This window comes from Oryctolagus cuniculus, chromosome 2, assembly GCF_051225735.1.
Source record: "Oryctolagus cuniculus isolate XC-2025 breed Fujian yellow rabbit chromosome 2, ASM5122573v1, whole genome shotgun sequence".
NCBI lineage: Eukaryota > Metazoa > Chordata > Mammalia > Lagomorpha > Leporidae > Oryctolagus > Oryctolagus cuniculus.
In genome coordinates this window covers 164339600-164359507 of record NC_142868.1, presented here as the reverse complement: position 1 = coordinate 164359507, position 19908 = coordinate 164339600, and the positions used below count along the sequence as shown (strand labels likewise).

Below are 19908 nucleotides of genomic sequence, written 5' to 3'. Positions count from 1 at the left end.
AAAATTCTGAGAACCTATCCATCCATTTTATGGTTCTCAGGGGATTTTTTTTTTTCCAAGGAATTCAGAATACAGGGCAGATAACATGGGAAAGAGCAAGAAAAATGAAAAGATCTAAAAGAAAAGGCAGGATTAAGGAAAAGCCTGTGGCCCTGGTCTGATGCCAAGGAATATTTTAAAACTCCTCAATAACAAACCAAATTTTAGCACACTATTCTACAGGCTCTACCCATTATAGAAATAGTCATGATTTCTCATCGGGCATATACTGCTACTTGCCTGAGCCACATATCAATTCTAAGATCACATGTTCCTTATTCCCTTCCACTGTTAAAGTCAGAAAACTAAAAGATCAAAATTTCGTACTAAGACTAACATCAACCAACATAAACAACTCTGCTTCTTAGTATCATGAATTATCAGCAATCTTCCAATTTGTTTTTAGTAAAGAATAAAACCTAACATTTCCTGTGGAAAACATACAACTCAAGATTACCTTAACTATCAGCCCCCAGTATTTCAAGGTATGGAACAGCCTGTGTCTATGAAATACTCCATATGTTCTAATAAAAGTCTCCCATTTGCACTCTAAAATGCATTTACAAACTCTACTTCAATACCAAATGTAAAGTCATTGCTCTCTGTGTGTTCAAAGGAGCACCGCCAGTCCCTCTGGCCTCTTAGTGCAGGCACACACCACCCAGGGCGTCCTGCACTGAGCTCAGCTCCTGTCCTGTCAAGGATGTGTTCCTTCACCCATGTGTTCATCACCAACTTTTAACACGGATCCACTTCTACCAGGCACTGTGCAATAAGCAGAGAGAACACAGATGAGAGCCCTGTCACATTACAATCGTGTGGCAGAAAGCTCCTTGGAAGAGCAGAAGAGCTTACAGGATCTGCAGGGAGGTCACCAAAGTATTCAAAATGGGGGAAGGGGCAGTAGAGTGGGGGGAGGCAGAAAGGTTCCATAAGGATTATGTTTAACATCATGAATTAGAAAAAACTACTTTGGATCATAACAAGAAGAAAACAGCATGAGAGTAGATGCAGGAAAAGGAGTCAGGAGGCCCCTGAGGAGTCCAAGCAAGAGAGGATAAATGCCGGGAAAAGGTGAGAAGATGGAGACATAGAATGAAAATAAAAAATTTCAGAGCTACTTAAGGCAACACTGAGAGACTGTGGAGACAGGCTGGATATGAGGAAGGGAGAGATGTCACACAGCACGAGGCCTTAGACTTGCATAGACCGATCTCTGGCGGGATCACTCACCAAAGCTGGGAGGAGGAAAAAAAGACAAAAGTCCCTGACTTCCATCTGGGACATGCTGAATGTTTCCTCTCATTTCTTTTCTTAATGAAATGGTCTTTGTCTGCTGAATGGTCTTCACCTGCTCCGGACTCCCACTAGTTGCTCACCTCATAATTTACACTGCCTGTCTCCCAGGCCCAGCAACTTCCCAGCAGGCTGTGTTCCCACAAAATGCCTTATCAAACCCAACTGACCCTAGGGGAGGAAGTTCCTTGCCCATCACCTGGTGCTGAGGGTTGGGTATTTGTAGCTATTTTGCAATAATTAAAATTATTACTAAAAAGATAGAAATACTATGGAAAAATAATAATTTCTTTTTTACCCCTCAATTTAGCCTTTGCATTTCTCCAAAGAAATAACTAGGAAAAAAAAAAAGAGGGAGAGGAAAACCTAAGAATCAGACCACAGTACTGTGGCCTTCTTTGTTTGCTGACCTGAATCAGTGTCCATGGGGACAAGGCCTTCAGGGGAGGAGCTCTGAATGACCGGGGACACCACCGCAGACAGCCTGTAGGATAGAGAGATGAGCGTCTCCACCACAGGTCTCCACTCGCTCACCAGATGCAGGCTGCTGCAATGGGATCGGAGAGCAATTAAGACTCAAAGCAAAACATGGAAATTAACAGATACAAGGAGTTGAAAGAACTCGTTTCAAAGTTGTGCAATACATGAAATATCTGAGACATAAAAATATGTACACACATGAAGGCTTTCAAATCTACTTTCCAACTGTCTGTAGGGCAACAGACTCCTATCCCAGGGCACATTCCAGTAAGAGGCAAAAAACCAGAAATGCATGCATGTCTAAGACAGGACACAGCTGTGGAGACGCTTACTTTAGCGGTAACTTCCGCAAAGCTCCCGTTATGCAGTGAACTCGCCCATACATTGGAAACGCTGCGGCTGCCTGAAGCAGAGAGTTTTCAGCCCTGGATACTTCTTCCTCAAGATTTTCCATCAAGCATTTAATAACTGGAAAAAGCAAACAAAAAACACGAGTAATCCAGTTTTAAAACACTTATAATTTTGAGAACACAAAAACAGTTCCTAGGAAAACCCCCAAGTCAACTAAACTTTATACAGGACTTTCTGAAGCAAAAAGAGATCTTCCAGGGTTATCCCGCCCATGGACCATTTCTAATTAAGGTAGAACTGAGTGTCTTCTTTCCCTCACTGTCTGGAACCATTACAGTTCTGAATCACTCCTCCTACTCTTCCTCTAGGCCCTTGTGGCATGTGCTATTTGGACAGAGGATGCGTTTTTTTTGTTTAACAACAGTTTTAGTGAGATAAATATCTCACATACCACAAGTCAATGGTCTTTAGAATAATCACACTCATGTGCAACCATTACCACAGTCCATTTTAAAACAGTTACCCGTTAGCAGTGACTCCCCTCTACTCTACCCTCTACCCTCCTCCAAGCCTGAGTAATCACTAATCTGTTTCCAGCCTGTATGGATTTACCTGTTCTGGACATAGAGTATAAATGGGATCACACAATATACATGGTCTTTGTGACTGGCTTCTCTCACTTCACTTAATGTCTAAGTTCTTCTATGCTACAGCATGGGTCAATAGTTCATTCTTTCTTACAGCTGAATAAAAGTCCATTGTAGGGATATACCACATTTTATTTATCCATTCATCAGATGATAGACCTGTGTGTGGACTGTTTGCATTTTTTGGCTACTATGAATAAGACTGTTACAAGCATTCCTCTACAAGTCTTTATGTGGACATGTTTTCATATGCCTATTATGGACTGAATGTTTGGATCCTCAATACTGCCATGTTGAAAACCCAACCAGCAATGTGGTAGTATCTGAAGATAGAGCTTTTGGAAGGTAATGAGACTTAGACCAGGTAACCGTCATGAGGGTAACCCCATGTTGGGATTAATGTTCAAATAAGAGGCAAATGAGAGATGGGTGCACATACACATGTGCACTCAATCCCTCTCTCTTTGCACCACCTTAACACACAGTGAAGAGGTACCTGAGAGCTCGAAGATGGCCTATACCAAGAACTAAATCTGCCAGCACCTTGATCTTATCATTCTCCACCTCTAGAACGGAGGAATGACTGTTTCTAACCCACCTGGTCTATGACATTTTGTTACAGCAGCGCAAGTTCACAATGACAATGCCTAAGGATGGAAGGGTGGTCATATGGTAACACTGTTTCAACTCTTGGGAACTGAGAGACTGTTTTCCAAAGCAGAGGTACCATTTTACAATCACACCAGTTATGCATGAGGGTCCTTTCTCCACATCTTCATCAACACTTGTTATGTATTTTTTCCTCTCATTATAGCCATCCTGCTGTGCAGGATCCTCACTATGATTTTGATTGGTATTTCCCTAAAGGCTAATGATACTGGGCAAATTTTCATGTGTTTATTGTTAACTTGCATATCCTTCTTTAGAGAAATGTCATTCAGAGTCTTTGTCTTTTTTCTTTTTTTCTTTTTGACAGAGTTAGAGAAAGAGATAGAAAGGTCTTCCTTCCGTTGGTTCACCCCTCAAATGGCCGCTACAGCCGGCGCTGCGCCGATCTGAAGCCAGGAGCCAGGTGCTTCCTCCTGGTCTCCCATGCGGGTGCAGGGCCCAAGCACTTGGGCCATCCTCTACTGCCCAGGCCACAGCAGAGAGCTGGACTGGAAGAGGAGCAACCAGGACTAGAACCTCGAGCCCATATGCGATGCCGCCACTGAAGGCAGAGGATTAGCCTAGTGAGCCACAGCGCCGGCCCCCTTTGTCTTTTTTCAATTGTTATGTCCTTTTATTAGTGAGCTGAAAAAGTTCTTTATCTATTCTAGACACAAGTCTCGTATCGGATATAAGATTTGCAAATGTCCTATTCCGCAGGTTGTCTTTTCCTCACTTTTTTAATGGCATTCTTTGATGCACAAAAGTTTTACATTTTGATGAAGTCCAATTTATCTTTGAGTATTTTTGTTGTTGCTGCTTGTGCTTTGAGAGTCATATCTAAGGAACCACTGTTTTAATTGACACTCATGGGTTCTTCAAGGATTTTATAGTTTCTAGCATTTAAATTTAGCATTTAATCCATTTTGAGCTGACTTTTCTATATAGCGTGAAGTAGTAGGTTCAATTTCATCATTTTGCATGTGATACTATGTATCCCAGTTATCTTTTAAATTTTAGAATTGTGTATAACCAGGGTGGGCATTTGGCCAGCAGTTGAGATGCCCACATGCCATATCAGAGTGCCTGAGTTGGAGACCCTATTCTACTTCCAATCCAGTGTCCTGCACCCTGGAAGGTCCCTGCCACTCTAGAGGGAACACAGATGGAGCTCTAAGTTCCTGGTTTCAGTCTGGCCAAGCTCTGGCTATCACCAGCATTTGAGAAGTAAACTCAGCCGATGAAGATCTCTCTCCGACAGTCTATGTCTGCCTATCTCTATACCTCTTTCTCTCTCTGCCTTTTAAATAAATAAAACAAAAAATAAAAATAAAATGACAACTTTAAAAAAAGGATTGTGTATAACTAAAAAATTAATGCTTTCAGAATATATAAAGAACTCCTAAAAATCAATAGGAAAAAGACAAACAATCCCATAGAAAACTGAAGAAAGGACACAAACAGGGATTTTACAAAGGGGAAAGTGAACAGTGTATAACTATATAAAAAAGATAATTACATTAGTAATCGGAACAATGTCAGATTAAACCACAATGAGTCATTAATTTATATCCTATAAATTTTTAAAATCCGACAATAACAAATTATGCTGATATTGTGATGTAACACAATTCTCATAATTTGCTGATGGGCATATAATTTGAACGTATTTGATATCATCTTATACAACTGAAAATCCACATACTTTATGACCAAATCTGTTTTGGTTTACCATAAACTCTCATATATGTGCCTTAGAACTCCTTGATTGCTTGGCTACGACTGGCTGACCTGCGACTGCACACACACAGGGCTAGTGGAAGTTTAACTCCAGCGACTCCTGTCCTCACGCCCTTCCCTTCCTTCCCGACCCCCAGATGCACCGCCTGCCCCTGCCCCTTCCAGACCGGCTGAGGTCTGGGAGGAAGATGCAGCTCCCCTTGCATACTCCTCTCACTCGGAGTCCGGATCTGGAAGCAGCCAGGCTTATTCCAGTGGGTTCCGCGGGGGACAGGGCTGCAGGGAAAGCCCCGTGAGGGAGGAGGCCAGCAGGTGTCCCCGGCTCTGGCGAGGGCAGGAGAGGGGTTCTCTCCTGGGATGGGGGTGACCTGGGAAACCCCATCACTTCCCAGGAGGCCGGAGGGTCTCCAGGGTGGGTGGTCCCCGCAGAGGAGGGCCTGCGCAGATCGTAGGGTGTGGCTAATGACCGTAGGACTCTTCTCTGGCTAAGGCTCACTTGGCTTCTTGGGGCGCCACCCGTCTTCCTTCTGAAAAGACCAAATCTCACTGACATAACCAGCCACGTGGGGGCTTTGTCCCTGCAACTTAAAAGTTTGTCGGGCAAATTCAGATGAATGAGGGTGTGTGTGTGTGTGTGTGTGTGCGCGCGTGCGAGTGCAGGGGGTGGGCTATCATCTAGATTGGAAATAAACCAGACAAACGTAAAAAAAAAAAAAAAAAAAAAAAAAAAAAAGAACTAGATGAGCATGTTCAGTGGCATCAAGTATTTAGAGAAAACAGCAAGTCCAACACCATGAGAATGAATTAACAAATTGTGATAAATGTGTATAATACACAAAGTACTATTTAGATAAAATTCAAAATCACATAAAACTAAATAATATACTGTTTAATGATATATATACATAGTTGGTAAAATCACAAATGTGAAATATTAACCTAAAATATGTTATGAAGGGTTAACATAAAATATAGGGTAGAATGAAGGGGAAACTTCCAGGATACTAGTGCTATTCTACTTCCTACAATAAGTGATATCACCGAGCTTATGAATAAACTTGTGATGTTTTCATGTTATTGCTTTTTTATTTTGAGAAGCAGAGGGTACAAGAGTGACAGAGAAGGAGCTTCCATCCACTTGTTCACTCCCCAGATACTGAAAATGGCTATGAGTGAGCCACGCTGAAGCCAGAAGGGAGCCAAGAACTCAATCCAGGCCACCTCTTTGAATGAGAAGTACCCAACTACTTTAGCCAACATCACTGGCTCCCAGGTCCAACATTAGCAGAAAGCTTGAGTCGGGTATAGAACCCAAGTACTTCAATATGGGATTCAGCATCTTAACTAACATGCCCAACACCCAAGCCTTTATTGCTATTTAAACATTATATATTTAAGTATTCTCTGTATGCCTGACATGTTTCACAAAGTTCTCAATTGTCTTTAACTGACAGCCTATGTGAAGCATGTACTCCCCAGTCCTCCAATGGTCTTATCAGGGTCTGTGTTGAACCCAGCCATGAAAGCAGCTCAAATGGCACTGTTTCCTCTCTATCTCCAGACACATGGCCATACTCCCCACAGAACTATCCATAGCCTCCTTCTTTCCTCCCACTATGAGTTCCCTACTTCATGGCTTTTTCCACCATCATGGAAAAAATAGTTTCCAACTTCCTGTATCTGACCTCCATTTTAAAAATAAATGTTTTAATTATTTGAAGAGCAACATCTGAACTGCTACAACATCATCCTGATCTTTTTAAATCCAAATCTATTCTTACTTCCTATAGACTTCTAAAATAGATTTACCAGCATACAAGTAAGTACTTGAATCCCCAACACATACTTGCTGAGACTCTAGATTTAAACCATCTCAGACTCTGGGTTAAGAACTGGCTATATGGGAAGAAAACAGTGTAGGGGTATGACAGTTAGAACCTGCACCCCCACAAAGGAAACCTGCTCTTACAGAAATAACAAAGATGATCCTCTTACAGCCATGGTAAACTTTCTGCAAAAACAAAACAAACAAGAAAACCACATTTGGTTGAGAAAGAGTTGGTAGTTTTTAAAACAAGAGCTTTATTTATATGCATTTGCATATCTATTAACAGGAATCCTCTGTTTCAACACAAGTATGACAGCTGAGTAATCTGCTTATTTGCATAAAACTTATAGTGTTCTTATATGCTGTTAAATTCTTAAATACTAAACCACAAAGTAAATGTTTAACCATTAGATATGCTAACAAAATGAAGAGTGAGAGAGTAAGATAATGGTTTTGATAAATAAGAGCAAAAGGTCATTTACTCAACACAAACCCATTAATGCGTTCTTTTCCACCACAGCAGCAGACTGATCTCCACCTTCGCATGCAGTTTGCTGGGTTAAGTACGCAGGCAGGGATGATGGCAGCGCATCCTGCCAGATTAACAAGTTCAGCAGGTAGGAAGCTGTGACACAGTCATATGGTTTGGGGCTTGTGCTGAGCTCCAGTGCTGCCTGGAACAAGCCTTCCAACTTCTCGGAATCCTAGAATAAAGTACAGACTCAGTAACGGTCACAGAAAGATTTATTTAATTTGATTTTAAACACTGCCTGCCATATAACTATAACTCAATATGAACATTCATTCCTTTTCTGAACAAAGGTTAGTTTTCTCATAGTACTTAATGATTATTATTGATCAGTTCAGAGATGAAAGCCTTGAAAATCATTTCAATTGGGAAATTGAACTTTGATAAAGCCTTTTTTTTTTTTAAATCCATTTTGCTCTCACAAAAGTGTACTTTTTCCCCTCAGAAGTTCTAGGGTGACAGAGAGCAGACTTATTTTGTCTCTTGAGGTCTCCATTTATGTGGGTGCCACACGCCTGCCCCTCTCCCTTCCCCCTTTACATTCAGCTACCTCAATGGAGGAAAACACAAATACAGTGGGAGACTGTTCCTGCAAACACTCCAGATCCATGTGCGGTGAACAAGTGCTCAGCTCAGCCTGGAAATTCTGCCTCAACGATTCCTATCTCCCACTCATACAAACAGCCACTCAGATAGCCTGTCCTAAAGAAGATGGAACAAAGGACAGTTCACTGTTGTAGTCACTGGAAGACACCGAGCACCTTGTGGGGTGCTGACCTCCAGTATGCTGGGTTTCAGGATCAGCTCAGCCACTGCTTGACGGGAGTCCAGAATCGCATTCTCTACCTCGTTTACACTCAGTCTCCCAGTCTACAAGGCAGGGAGATTCCTTTTAAAAACTCAAGCTATTGCAAGTGATGGATTTTAATCAAACATTACATGTCTAAGGGGACTGGGAGATCCCAGATAACTAAAGTACACCAATAATCATATACACAAAATCTACTGCCTCCTGCACACCCCTATTGATAAAGCAATAAAAAAGCAAACCTAATTGAGTTGGATTTTTTATTTTACAATGTTTCCTCCTATCACACCATCTCACAAAAGTAGCAAGGTATTGAGGATACCTGAAAAAAAGGGTTAAAAAAGAAAAAAAGACACAAGCAGGCAGACGTAAAGAACAAAGATAATCCTTAGACTCCTTTATCTCCTACTAAAACAGAAAATCTTTATATATATACCACATAAACATGTGCACATCAAAAGCACAAATACCTGAAAATGCACAGCTGTTTTTGATAACTTCATCAGAAGATCAAATGCTAAAGTTTTCACTTCCTCAAAAGTGCTGGTAAAACATTCCAGTAGTGCTTGGAAACGACCAGCATCAATATCATGACTCAGCTGATACACTGTCTGGACTCCATCTAAGGACAAAAAAAAGAGATTTAAAAATGAACTAAAAGAAAAAGAAATCAACATCCTGAAGCGAGCTACCTGGTCAGACTTATAAACAATTAGTATAAGAAGTCATACTTCATACTTTACCCACAAGAGCATAAAATAACTTTTCCATTAATTATTTAAATGACAAAATAACAAGTATTACAGTCTTTCAAAAGGTATCATACATGAGCTTCCTAAGTTATTTTAGAAAATAAAAAATTTTTAAACTTCTTATAAAATGTTTATTTATTCTTTTTATTTATTTGGAAGACAGAGCAACAGAGACAGAGTGATAGCTCTTTCATCCACTGGCTCACTTCCCAAATAACTGCAACAGCTAGTGCTAGGCCAGGCCAAAGCCATGAAACAGGAATTCCATCCTGGTCTCACATGGGGGTGGCAAGGACCCAAGCACTTGAGTTAGCTTCTGCTGCCACCTCGATACATTAGCAGAAAACTAAATCAGAAACAGAGCAGCCAGGACTGGAACTGGCAACCTGAGATGCAAGCATGTCAAGTGGCTTAACCCACGGACAACACCTGCCTCTAGGAAAACATCTTCCGATAAATCTTTTTTATTTGATTTATTTATCTATTTGAAAGACAGATGGGGCCAGCGCTGTGGCCTCGTGGGTAAAGCTACCACCTGTGGTTCCAGCATCCTGTATGGGTGCCAGTTCAAGACCCGGTTGCTCCACTTCCAATCCAGCTCTCTGCTATGGCCTGGGAAAGCAATAGAAGATGGCCCAAGTCCTTGGGCCCTTGCACCCACAATGGAGACCCGGAAGAAGCTCCTGGCTCCTGGCTTTGGGTTGGCTCAGTTCCATCCATTGCAGCCATCTGGGGAGCGAACCAGCAGATGGAAAACGTTCTCTCTCTGTCTCTACCTCTGCCTCTCTGTAACTCTGCCTTTCAAATAAAAAATAAATAAATATTAAAAAAAAAAGAAACACACAATTACAGAGAGGGTGAGAGAGAGTTAGAGAGAGAGAGAGAGAGAGAGATAGAGATCGTCCATCTTCTGATTCATTCCCCAAGTGGCCTCATTGGCTGGGGTTAGGTCAGGTTGAAGCCAGAAGCCTGGAAATCCATTCAGGTCTCCCATGTGGGTGGCAGGAGATCAAGGACTTGGGCCATCTTCTGCTGCTTCCTTGAGCGCATTAGCAGGGAGCTGGATGAAATGGAGTAGCCAGGAACTCCCCATAAAACTTATTGACCTATAATCCAAAGTCCTACCAAATGTTAGGATGAATTAATAAAGAATGATGACATATCTTTTAAACGCTATGATGCATTCTTCAAACAAATTCCATTTGGGCATGAAGCATATTTTAATATGCTGTTAGATTTGGTTTCCTAGTGGTTTCTTTAAGATTTATTTATTTATTTGAAAGGTGGAGTTACAGAGAGGCAGAGGCAAAGGTAGAGAGAGAAAGAGGGAGAGAGAGATCTTCCATCCGCCAGTTCATTCCCCAAATGGCTGCAACAGCCAAAGCCAGGAGCCAGGAGCTGCTTCTGGATCACCCACATGGGTGCAGGGGCCCAAGAACTTGGGCCATCTTCTACTACTTTCCCAGGCCATAGCAGAGAGCTGGATCAGAAGTAGAGCAGGTGGGACTCAAACCAGCATCCATATGAGATGCTGACACTGTAGGCAGCAGCTTGAGCAACTAGGCCTCAGCGTTGACCCCTTTGCTAGTGTTTTGTTAAGGGCTTTTGCTCCTAGATTCATAAGGGTTATTGGTCTGAGCCTTCTTACAGTGTCTTTGGTATCAGGGTAATGATGGCCTCAAAGAATGAGTTAGGAGGTGTTTGCTCTTTTCTTACTTTCTGAAAGAGTATAACAAGGGTTAGTCCCGATCTTTTTTTAAATATTTGGTGAAATTGACAAAAGAAGCCACTCACACAAGACTTTTCTTTGTTGGGAGGCTTTTGATTACTGATTCAACATATTTGTCAGTTAAAATTGTCTATTTTTTCTTGAGTCCATGATTTTCACATTTCTAGCCATCTGTCAATTTCATGCACTTTTTACTTCTGCAAACACAGAAATGTCCTTATTTTCATTTCTGATTTTAATTATTTACACCTTTTTCCTTCTTCTTAGTCTAGCTCAGACTATCACATGTTGATCTTTAAAAAAAATTCTGGTTTTGATGATTCTCTGCATTGTTTTTTGATTCTCTATTTTATTTATCTCTGTTCTAATCTCTTTTATTTCCTTCCTTCTGCTAGTCCTGGGTTAAGTTTGCTCCCTTCCAATTCTTTGAGGTGCAAAGTTAGCTTGTTGACTTGAAATTTTTTACCACAGACATTTATAGCTACAAATTTCCCTATCAGTGCTGCTTTTGCTGTGTTTTGTTTTTCTTCTCACTTACCTCAAAGTATTTTCTAACTTCTGTGACTCTTCGTTGACCCACTTCAGACCTGAAGCCTTCTCTGACACCACTACGTGACATAGCTACCACTCTACTTTCTCAGATATTCTCTACCTCCCCCTTATCTTCTTGAAATATTTTGCCACAGAACTTACCTTCATCTGAAATTCTATGTATTGTTTTTTTAAAAGATTTATTTATTTACTTGAAAGTGAGAGTTACACAGAGAAAGAAGGAGAGGCAGAAAGAGAAAGAGATCCTCCTCCCACTGGTTCACTCTCCAGTTGGCCGCAATGGCCAGAGTTGCGCTGCTCCGAAGCCAGGAGGCAGGAGCTTCCCCTAGGTCCTCTACGTGGGTGCAGGGGCCCAAGGACCTGGGCTGTCCTCCACTGTCTTCCCAGACCACAGCAGAGAGCTGGACTGGAAGTGGAGCAGCCAGGACCCGAACCAGCGCCCACATGGGATGCTGGTACTGCAGGCGGAGGCTTCACCCGCTATGCCACAGAGCTGGCCCCCTGTATTAATTGTCAACTACTGTTTGTCTCTCTTTACTAAAATGTAAGCCGGCGCTGCAGAGTGGGTTGGGCCTCTGCTGCGCCAGCTTCTCTACTTCTGGTCCAGCTCTCTGACAATGGCCTGGAAAGGCAGCATAGGACGGCCCAAGTGCTTGGGCCCCTGCACCCACATGGGAGATCTGGAAGAAGCTCCTGGCTATTGCCTTTGGATTGGCCCAGCTCCAGCCATTGTAGCCATTTGGGGAGTGAACCAGAGGATGGAGGATCTTTCTGTCTCTCCCTCTGTCTGTCTGTAACTCCACCTCTTGAATAAACAAAACTTTTTAAAAAATTTAAAAATAAAAAAATGTTAGAGGTGGGCATTTGGCTCAGTGGTTAAGTCACCACTTAGGAAACCTGCATCCTATATTAGAGTGCCTGGTTCAAGTCCCAGCTCCTCTGCTTCCTATTAATCATTCTGCTGGTGCCATCCAGGGAGGTAGTAAGTGATGACTCAAGTGCTTGGGTCCCTACCACCTACACAGGAGACCCAGACAGAATTCTGGGCTCCTAGCTTTGTCCTGCCTGGCCCTGGCTACTGCAGCCACCTGGGGAGTGAACCAGAGAATGGAAGATTCTCTCTGTGTGTGTGTGTGTGTGTGTGTGTGTGTGTCTCCCCGACTCTTCCCCTCTCCTTCTGTAACTCTGACTTTCAAATAAATAAATCTTTAAGAAATATATATATATATACACATCTAATACATACACTAAAATAAGCGCTAAATTAGTATTTGCTGACAAACCCTTTTAATCTAATTGAAGAACACAATTTTTTACCATAAGTATTGTGACATTTGATTCCACCTAAGAAAAATGCATGTGGCTTCTTCTTCTTCTTGGTCTGTGATATACATGAGGGAAGGCAAAAATCATTTTGACTAATATCAAATCATACTCGTTCTATAAAATAATATAAAATCTCCACACTTGTAATCAAGGATGACTTCCCAATCATTGGTGGAGTATGGCTGGCTCCATCTTCCTTCCCTCTAAGTTGCTTAGTAAACATAATTACTACAACATTAGTCACTGCCCAATTACATGTGATTGATTCATTAAGAAGCTGACTCAAGTTTTCCACTTTTAAAGTAATATATATTTACTTTAATTATATACATCATCTGGGCTGAAAAGTCACTAATCTAATTAAGCTTTCTGTTCCTAGGTACAGTTAAAAGTATATGAAATGTGCAGAGAATTTTTTGTTAAATAAAGTAACCACTCAGGTAAAAATCTTAAGTTTAGGGAGCTGGCACTACAGTATGGCGCCACCTGCACCGACGGCATCCCATATGGGCACTGGTTCGAATCCCGGCTGCTCTACTTCCAATCCAGCTCTCTGCTATGGCCTGGGAAGGCAGCAGAGGATGGCCCAAGTCCTTAGGCCCCTGAACCCACATGGGACACCTGGAAGAAAGTCCAGGCTCCTGGCTTCGGATTGGCACAACTCTGGCCACTGCCACCATTTGGGGAGTGAACCAGCCGGGAAGACCTCTCTCTGCCTCTGCCTCGCTGCAACTCTGCCTTTCAAATAAATAAAATAAATCTTAAAAAAAAAATCTAAGTTCAGTTGTAATTTCATGGAAATCCCTTGAACTGTTATATATTCTTATATTCCTTCTCTGTGAAAGCTGTACCAAATTACCACAAGTAGGCGGCTTCTATTGTCTCACCATTCTGGAAGCCAGAAGTCCAAAATCAAAGTATCAGTAGGTGCACATTAACTGGAGAGGTTCTAGAGAATTGGCTTCTTCCGTCTTCTGGCTGTTGGCATTCCATGAGCCATCACCCCACCTCCACTGTCACATTGCCTCCTCTCCTGTGGGTCTAATTTCTCTCTGCCTCTCTCTTTCAATGATACTTATGATAGCATTTATGTGCCATCCAAATAATCCAGATTATCTTATTCAAGATTCATAATTTAGGGGCAGGTGTTGTGGTGAAACAGATTAAGCCACTGCTTGAAATGACCACATTCCATAGTGGAGTGCCAATTGGGTCCCGGCTCCACCACTTCCGATCCAGCAACCTGTTAATAAGTCTCAGAAGACAGGTGATGGCCCAAGTACTTGGGTCCCTGCCACCCTTGTGGAAGATCCAGATTAAGTTCCAGGTTCCTGGCTTTGATCTGGCCCAGCCTAGTATATTGCAGGGATTTAGGAAGTGAATGAGTGGATGGAGGATCTCTCTGTCACTCTTCCTTCCAAATAAATTCATCTTCCCTTAAACAAAAAATGCCTTAATCTAATCACAGCTGCAAAGGCCTCCTTTTCTAGGTAAGTTTCACATTCATAGGTCCGTCCTTCCTTCCTTCCTTCCTTCCTTCCTTCCTTCCTTTCTTTCTTTTTTACAGGCAGAATGGACAGTGAGAGAGAGAGAGAGAAAGAGAGAGAGAAAGGTCTTCCTTTTTTGCCATTGGTTCACCCTCCAATGGCCACCGTGGCTGGCCAGCCCACCGCGCTGATCCGAAGGCAGGAGCCAGGTGCTTCTCCTGGTCTCCCATGGGGTGCAGGGCCCAAGCACTTGGGCCATCCTCCACTGCACTCCCTGGCCACAGCAGAGAGCTGGCCTGGAAGAGGGGCAACCGGGACAGAATCCGGCGCCCCGACCAGGACTAGAACCCAGTGTGCCGACGCCACTAGGCGGAGGATTAGCCTATTGAGCTGCGGCGCCGGCCCATTCATAGGTTCTAAGAACTTGATATGGATGTCACTTGAGGTCATTTTTCAGTTTACCATTCCTGCCAGTCAGGTGATCATGTGAATCACTATGAGTACCTGGACAAGACAACATTATGTGGCGCCCATTAAGATGCCCTGAGAAGAACACCACATCACCTAGACAAAATTCTTGACAAAAATGTATAGCCTAAATCATATCATCAGGAAAAATGAGACAGTGCCCCAAATGAGACAAATTCTTCCAAAATGTTAATGTCATGAAAAAAGAAACTTTCCAGCTTAAGAGAGGCTAACGAGAGACATACAATGAAATGCAATGTATGTCTAGAATTGGGTTCCCAATTGTGGGAATATTTGGTGGGCCATTTGTTAGGACAACTGGCAAAATCTGAATATAGAATGTATACTAGGCCAGCGCCGCAACTCACTAGGCTAATCCTCCGCCTTACGGCATCAGCACACCGGGTTCTAGTCCTGGTCAGGGCGCCGGATTCTGTCTCGGTTGTCCCTCTTCCAGGCCAGCTCTCTGCTATGGCCCGGGAGTGCAGTGGAGGATGGCCCAAGTGCTTGGGCCCTGCACCCCATGGGAGACCAGGATAAGTACCTGGCTCCTGCCATCGGATCAGTGCAGTGCGCTGGCCACAGCGTGCCGGCCGCGGCGGCCATTAGAGGGTGAACCAACAGCAAAGGAAGACCTTTCTCTCTGTCTCTCTCTCTCTCACTGTCCACTCTGCCTGTCAAAAAAAAAAAAAAAAAAAAAAAGAATGTATACTAGATGATGGCATTTTATCAACATGAAATTTCCTGAACTGGATCACTGCATTACAGCTGCAAAATCAATTAAGGAACATAAAGTCAATATGGCAAAAATGAACTGATTAATCCAGGTAGAGGGCACACAGCTGTTCAATGAACTATTCTTAGAACTTTGCCGTTAGTGTGAATGTTTTCCAAAATTAAAAACTTGAGGAAAAATGATTTTCCTCAAATGATACAAGCCTGTATCAACATCAATTAACTTCCCCCCTCCCATTAAAAACTTACATTTTGCCTAATAATTAAAGATAGGTGAGAATCCTACTACAGTGTAAAGTTCTTTGGTCCTCAGGTCACCCCTGCTGAAGAGTGGCAGCTAAGGATATTTTCCTGTTGGACCACAGTCAAGAACATTGAACACAAGCAAGAAATCCACAAAAAAAACACACACTCATTTATGGGGATAAAGAGAATTATTTCTTGTTGAAAAGGCAAAAAAAATTGCTCAAAGAGGGGCATTAAATGCTTACTTTCGTGAGTACCTCTCAGAAGGAAAAACAAGTGTCATTAAACCAGAATGCCTGGAAATGACATGCTCATATTGTCTTTCCAAAACAACAGATAGCACACAAGGGAAACCACACTTACCACACAGACTCACTGTGGGATATTAAACACAGGAGAGACGATTATTACTTTAATTTCTAAAACTTAAAGAATATAGCAGACACTATCTTAAAATAGCAAGAAAAAAATTAGAGATTAGTAAGAACTCTTGCCACAATAAGTCTAATCTATAAAAACTGTAAATCGAGTAGGTGAGTAACAACGATGAAAAAGGAGACAGTTTCTCTCCCATCTGTTCTTTACTCGTAAACTTAATTTCATACAAAGAATTCTATCGTAAGAATAAAACCTCCTGCAGAAATCTAAAGACAACAGAACTGAAACTGCAAGTAAAGCATAATGTGAAAAGGACGCATTTTGACCAAAAAAAGGAAAAAAAAAACTTTTCCTTAAAACATTATCAAAAACAAAAACATACCTTCTTGAACAGGAAAAACTTCAGCTATTGAGACTAAAATGGTTAAAGCTGAAAATCTAGTTGAGTAGGAAGATCCAGGAAATAATGCTTCGAAAAGACTGTCACAAACAGATGACATAAATTTCTGAAAAAAAAAAAAAGAAAGAAAATTAGAAGTATAATTGAGTACACTTTAAGAGTGGGTGTTTTTGTTAGTTTGTTATAAGAGAGCAGAGGGGTTTGAAAACAAAACTGGTTGGCCTGCCATTTCCAGCTCTTGTGAGGAGAACTGGATGTTTTGAATGGGCTGGTTTCACTGCTACCAGTATTTCCAAAAAGATTAGGCTCCTTTCACTGTCACCAGCTGTAGCCATACTTTCCGGGGGGGGGGGGGGGGGGGGTGTCACTCTGGAAAAATGTGCTGTTTCAAGGAACGTCTGCAATCACTCTGCTCTTTCTGATAATCTGAAACCTCAGGAGACGGTCTTCAAAACGCCACGAGAAAACAACTTCGCAGTGTTTCAGTCACACCTCTGGGGTCTGGAGTTTCCAAAAGAAACAGATCTCATCATCTTTTATAAGCATAGAATTACATAGGCAGAAGTAGCCATGCAAGAGGCAGAGCAGACAGTGGCTAGCCAGCCAGGACAAACCACTGTCAATCTTAAGAAAGGAGAACAGAGAATGGAAGAAATGTGTAACCACCCCAAAGGAACCTGCAAGTCAGCACCAGGGAAGCAGGCTGAGCACACTGCAGCCGGTAGACGTTACTTTCCCATCACAGTCAGTTACTTCAAAACTCGGTTCCTGCCACAGTAGCCGAGTGGTCAGTCAGTTCTCGGTGCAGTCTATCCCTTAGAAGAAGGCTGGCTTTGGAAGCCTGAGACAGGAAGTGGGTGCCTCAGGGAAAGAGCACTCCAAAAAACGCCAACTGAAGCCTCCTTACCAGCTTCAACTCAGCCTGTCTTATAGGTCAGAGGGCAGGAAGAACCACACTGGAGAGTCTTCAAGGTTTCCAGCTACCAGTGCGGTAGACAGGATTAGCCAAGGGGGGATGAAGCATGGGCTGCTTCTGTATAGATCATCTTCAAGGTCTGACCCACACAAACCACTGAAGGACAGTCTATTCAGTGCCCACTGGGGAAGAAGGCCTTGGATTCTGTCACTGGCTTTGTTTACAGGTCTCCTTCTGTACTTTATTCTCTCTTGATTTTTTTTTAAAGATTTATGTATTTATGTGAAAGGCAGAGTTACAGAGAGAGAGATTTTCCATCTGCTGATTCACAGCCCAAATGGTTGCAACATCCAGAGCTGGGTCGATCCAAAGCCAGGAGCCAGGAGCTTCTTCAGGGTATCCCACACGGGTACAGGGGTCCAACTACTTGGGCCATCTTCTACTGTTTTCCCAAGCCATTAGCAAGAGAGCTGGATCAGAAGTGGGGCATCCAGGACTTGAACAGGCACCCATATGGGATGCCAGCGCTGCAGACTGCAGCTTAACCCACTACGCCACCGCACTGGCCCCTCTCTCTTAATCTTTATCTTACACACCCCGTGTTACCTCCCAGGAAAGTAGTCAGGTTACATATAAGGCTAGTGCTTCAAGATGTTTATATCACTTCCAAAAGAAATACGTAACTCCTCATTTCATGCAAATTCAAAGTAAGGTCATAAAATTAATTCTTGACATCATGCTGGGGATGGGAGTAGGGATAATATTCTCAGCTACATTTCATTTCCGTATTTTATTTTTAGCTGTGGATGTACTGTCCCATTGCCAGTGCTAACATACAACTCTGTTCTCAATCCTCATTACATTTTTTCTATTTACCTGCTGTTTCTTCTATGCCTAGTTACTATTAAATATATTGATCTTCCTTTGTCAAAATAAGTTGGAGGGGCAGCATTCAATCTGGTCATTAAGACTCTAGTTAAAACACCCACCTGCGACACTGGAGTGCCTGGATTCCATACCCAGCTCCGTTCCTGACTCCAGCTTCCTGCTAACACACACCCTGAGGGTGGCAGATAACAGCTCAGGTAAATGGGTGCCTGCTACTTACAGAAGAGACCAGATTGAGTTCCCAGCTCCCAGCTTCAGCCTCCGCCAAGGCTCAGCCATCATGGGCATCTGGGAAATAAACCAGCAGATGGGAACTCTGTTTCTGTTTCTCCCTATCTCTCTTTTTTTTTTTTTTTTTTTTTTTTGACAGGCAGAACGGACAGTGAGAGAGAGAGAAAGGTCTTCCTTTGCTATTGGTTCACCCTCCAATGGCCGCCGCAGCCAGCGCGCCCCAGCCAGCGCACCGCGCCGATCCGATGACAGGAGCCAGGTACTTATCCTGGTCTCCCATTGGGGTACAGGGCCCAAGCACTTGGGCCATCCTCTACTGCACTCCTGGACCACAGCAGAGAGCTGGCCTGGACTAGAACCCGGTGTGCCAGCGCCGCAAGGCGGAGGATTAGCCTAGTGAGCCGCGGCGCCGGCCTTTTTTTTTTTTTTTTTTTTTTGAGAGGCAGAGTTAGACAGTGAGAGAGAGAGAGACAGGGAGAAAGGTCTTACTTTTTCCATTGGTTCACCCCTCAAGTGGCCAATATGGCCTGCGCGCTGCACATCCAAAGCCAGGAGCCAGGTGCTTCTCCTGGTCTCCCATGCGGGTGCAGGGCCCAAGCATTTGGGCCATCCTCCTCTGCCTTCCCAGGCCACAGCAGAGAGCTGGACTGGAAGAGGAGCAACCAGGACAGAATCTGGCGCCCCAACCAGGACTAGAACCCGGAGTACCGGCACCGCAGGAAGAGGATTAGCCTAGTGAGCCGCGGCGCCGGCTCTCCCAATCTCTTTCAAATAAATAAATAAAAAGATTTAAGGTAACACTTGTAGACATAGATGTTCAGCTTACTAAAATATACAGGTAGCAAAATAAAGAGGATGCCACTTAATTGGTACTGCAACTCAATGCATATTACAAGCTCTGGAATGATAGAATGAGCAGGTGGAGTCACCTACAAGACTACTGAATCTGTCACCGCTTGAAGCCTCAGAAATTTTAATCATGATTACCTGACAGCTGGGAAACAATAGATACTGCTTTTTAAAGCCTTTGTTCTAGCTGGCGCTGCGGCTCAATAGGCGAATCCTCCACCTGCAGAGCCGGCACACCGGCTTCCAGTCCCGGTCGGGGCACCGGATTCTGTCCCGGTTGCTCCTCTTCCAGACCAGCCCTCTGCTATGGCCCGGGAGTGCAGTGGAGGATAGCCCAAGTCCTTGGGCCCTGCACTCGCATGGGAGACCAGGAGAAGCACCTGGCTCCTGGCTTCAGAGCAGCGCGCTGGCCACAGCGGCCATTAGAGGGTGAACCAACAGCAAAAAAGGAAGACCTCTCTCTCTCTCACTGTCCTGTCAGGAAAAAAAAAAAAAAAAAAAAGAATCCTTTGTTCTTTGAATTCATCTCAATAAGTACTGCTCCTTCAAAAAATAAATATAAAGCATGTTAAATCTGCTTGATAA

At 43.1% G+C, this 19908-nt stretch overlaps 1 protein-coding gene and 1 pseudogene across 3 annotated transcripts in view; one reads left to right on the top strand and one right to left on the bottom strand.

Annotated features, from left to right (window-relative positions):
* THADA (THADA armadillo repeat containing) overlaps positions 1-19908 on the bottom strand; it is a 233154-nt gene that overhangs the window by 179326 nt on the left and 33920 nt on the right. For 2 of the 3 annotated variants that reach the window (XR_016229415.1, XM_070069195.2), the window contains 5 exons: positions 16422-16545; positions 8837-8988; positions 7523-7733; positions 2148-2283; positions 1746-1882 (listed from right to left, as the gene is read on the bottom strand). Coding sequence is in view for 2 of the 3 variants with exons in the window: in XM_070069195.2 (XP_069925296.2) it covers positions 1746-1882; positions 2148-2283; positions 7523-7733; positions 8837-8988; positions 16422-16545 (760 nt within the window). In the remaining variant the exon portion in view is untranslated. Of the gene's footprint in view, positions 1-1745; positions 1883-2143; positions 2284-7522; positions 7734-8836; positions 8989-16421; positions 16546-19908 lie in introns of those variants that run through there. The other variant, XM_089326478.1, reaches the window with a different exon arrangement.
* On the top strand, positions 16596-17367 carry LOC127490333 (E3 ubiquitin-protein ligase RNF212B pseudogene; annotated as a pseudogene).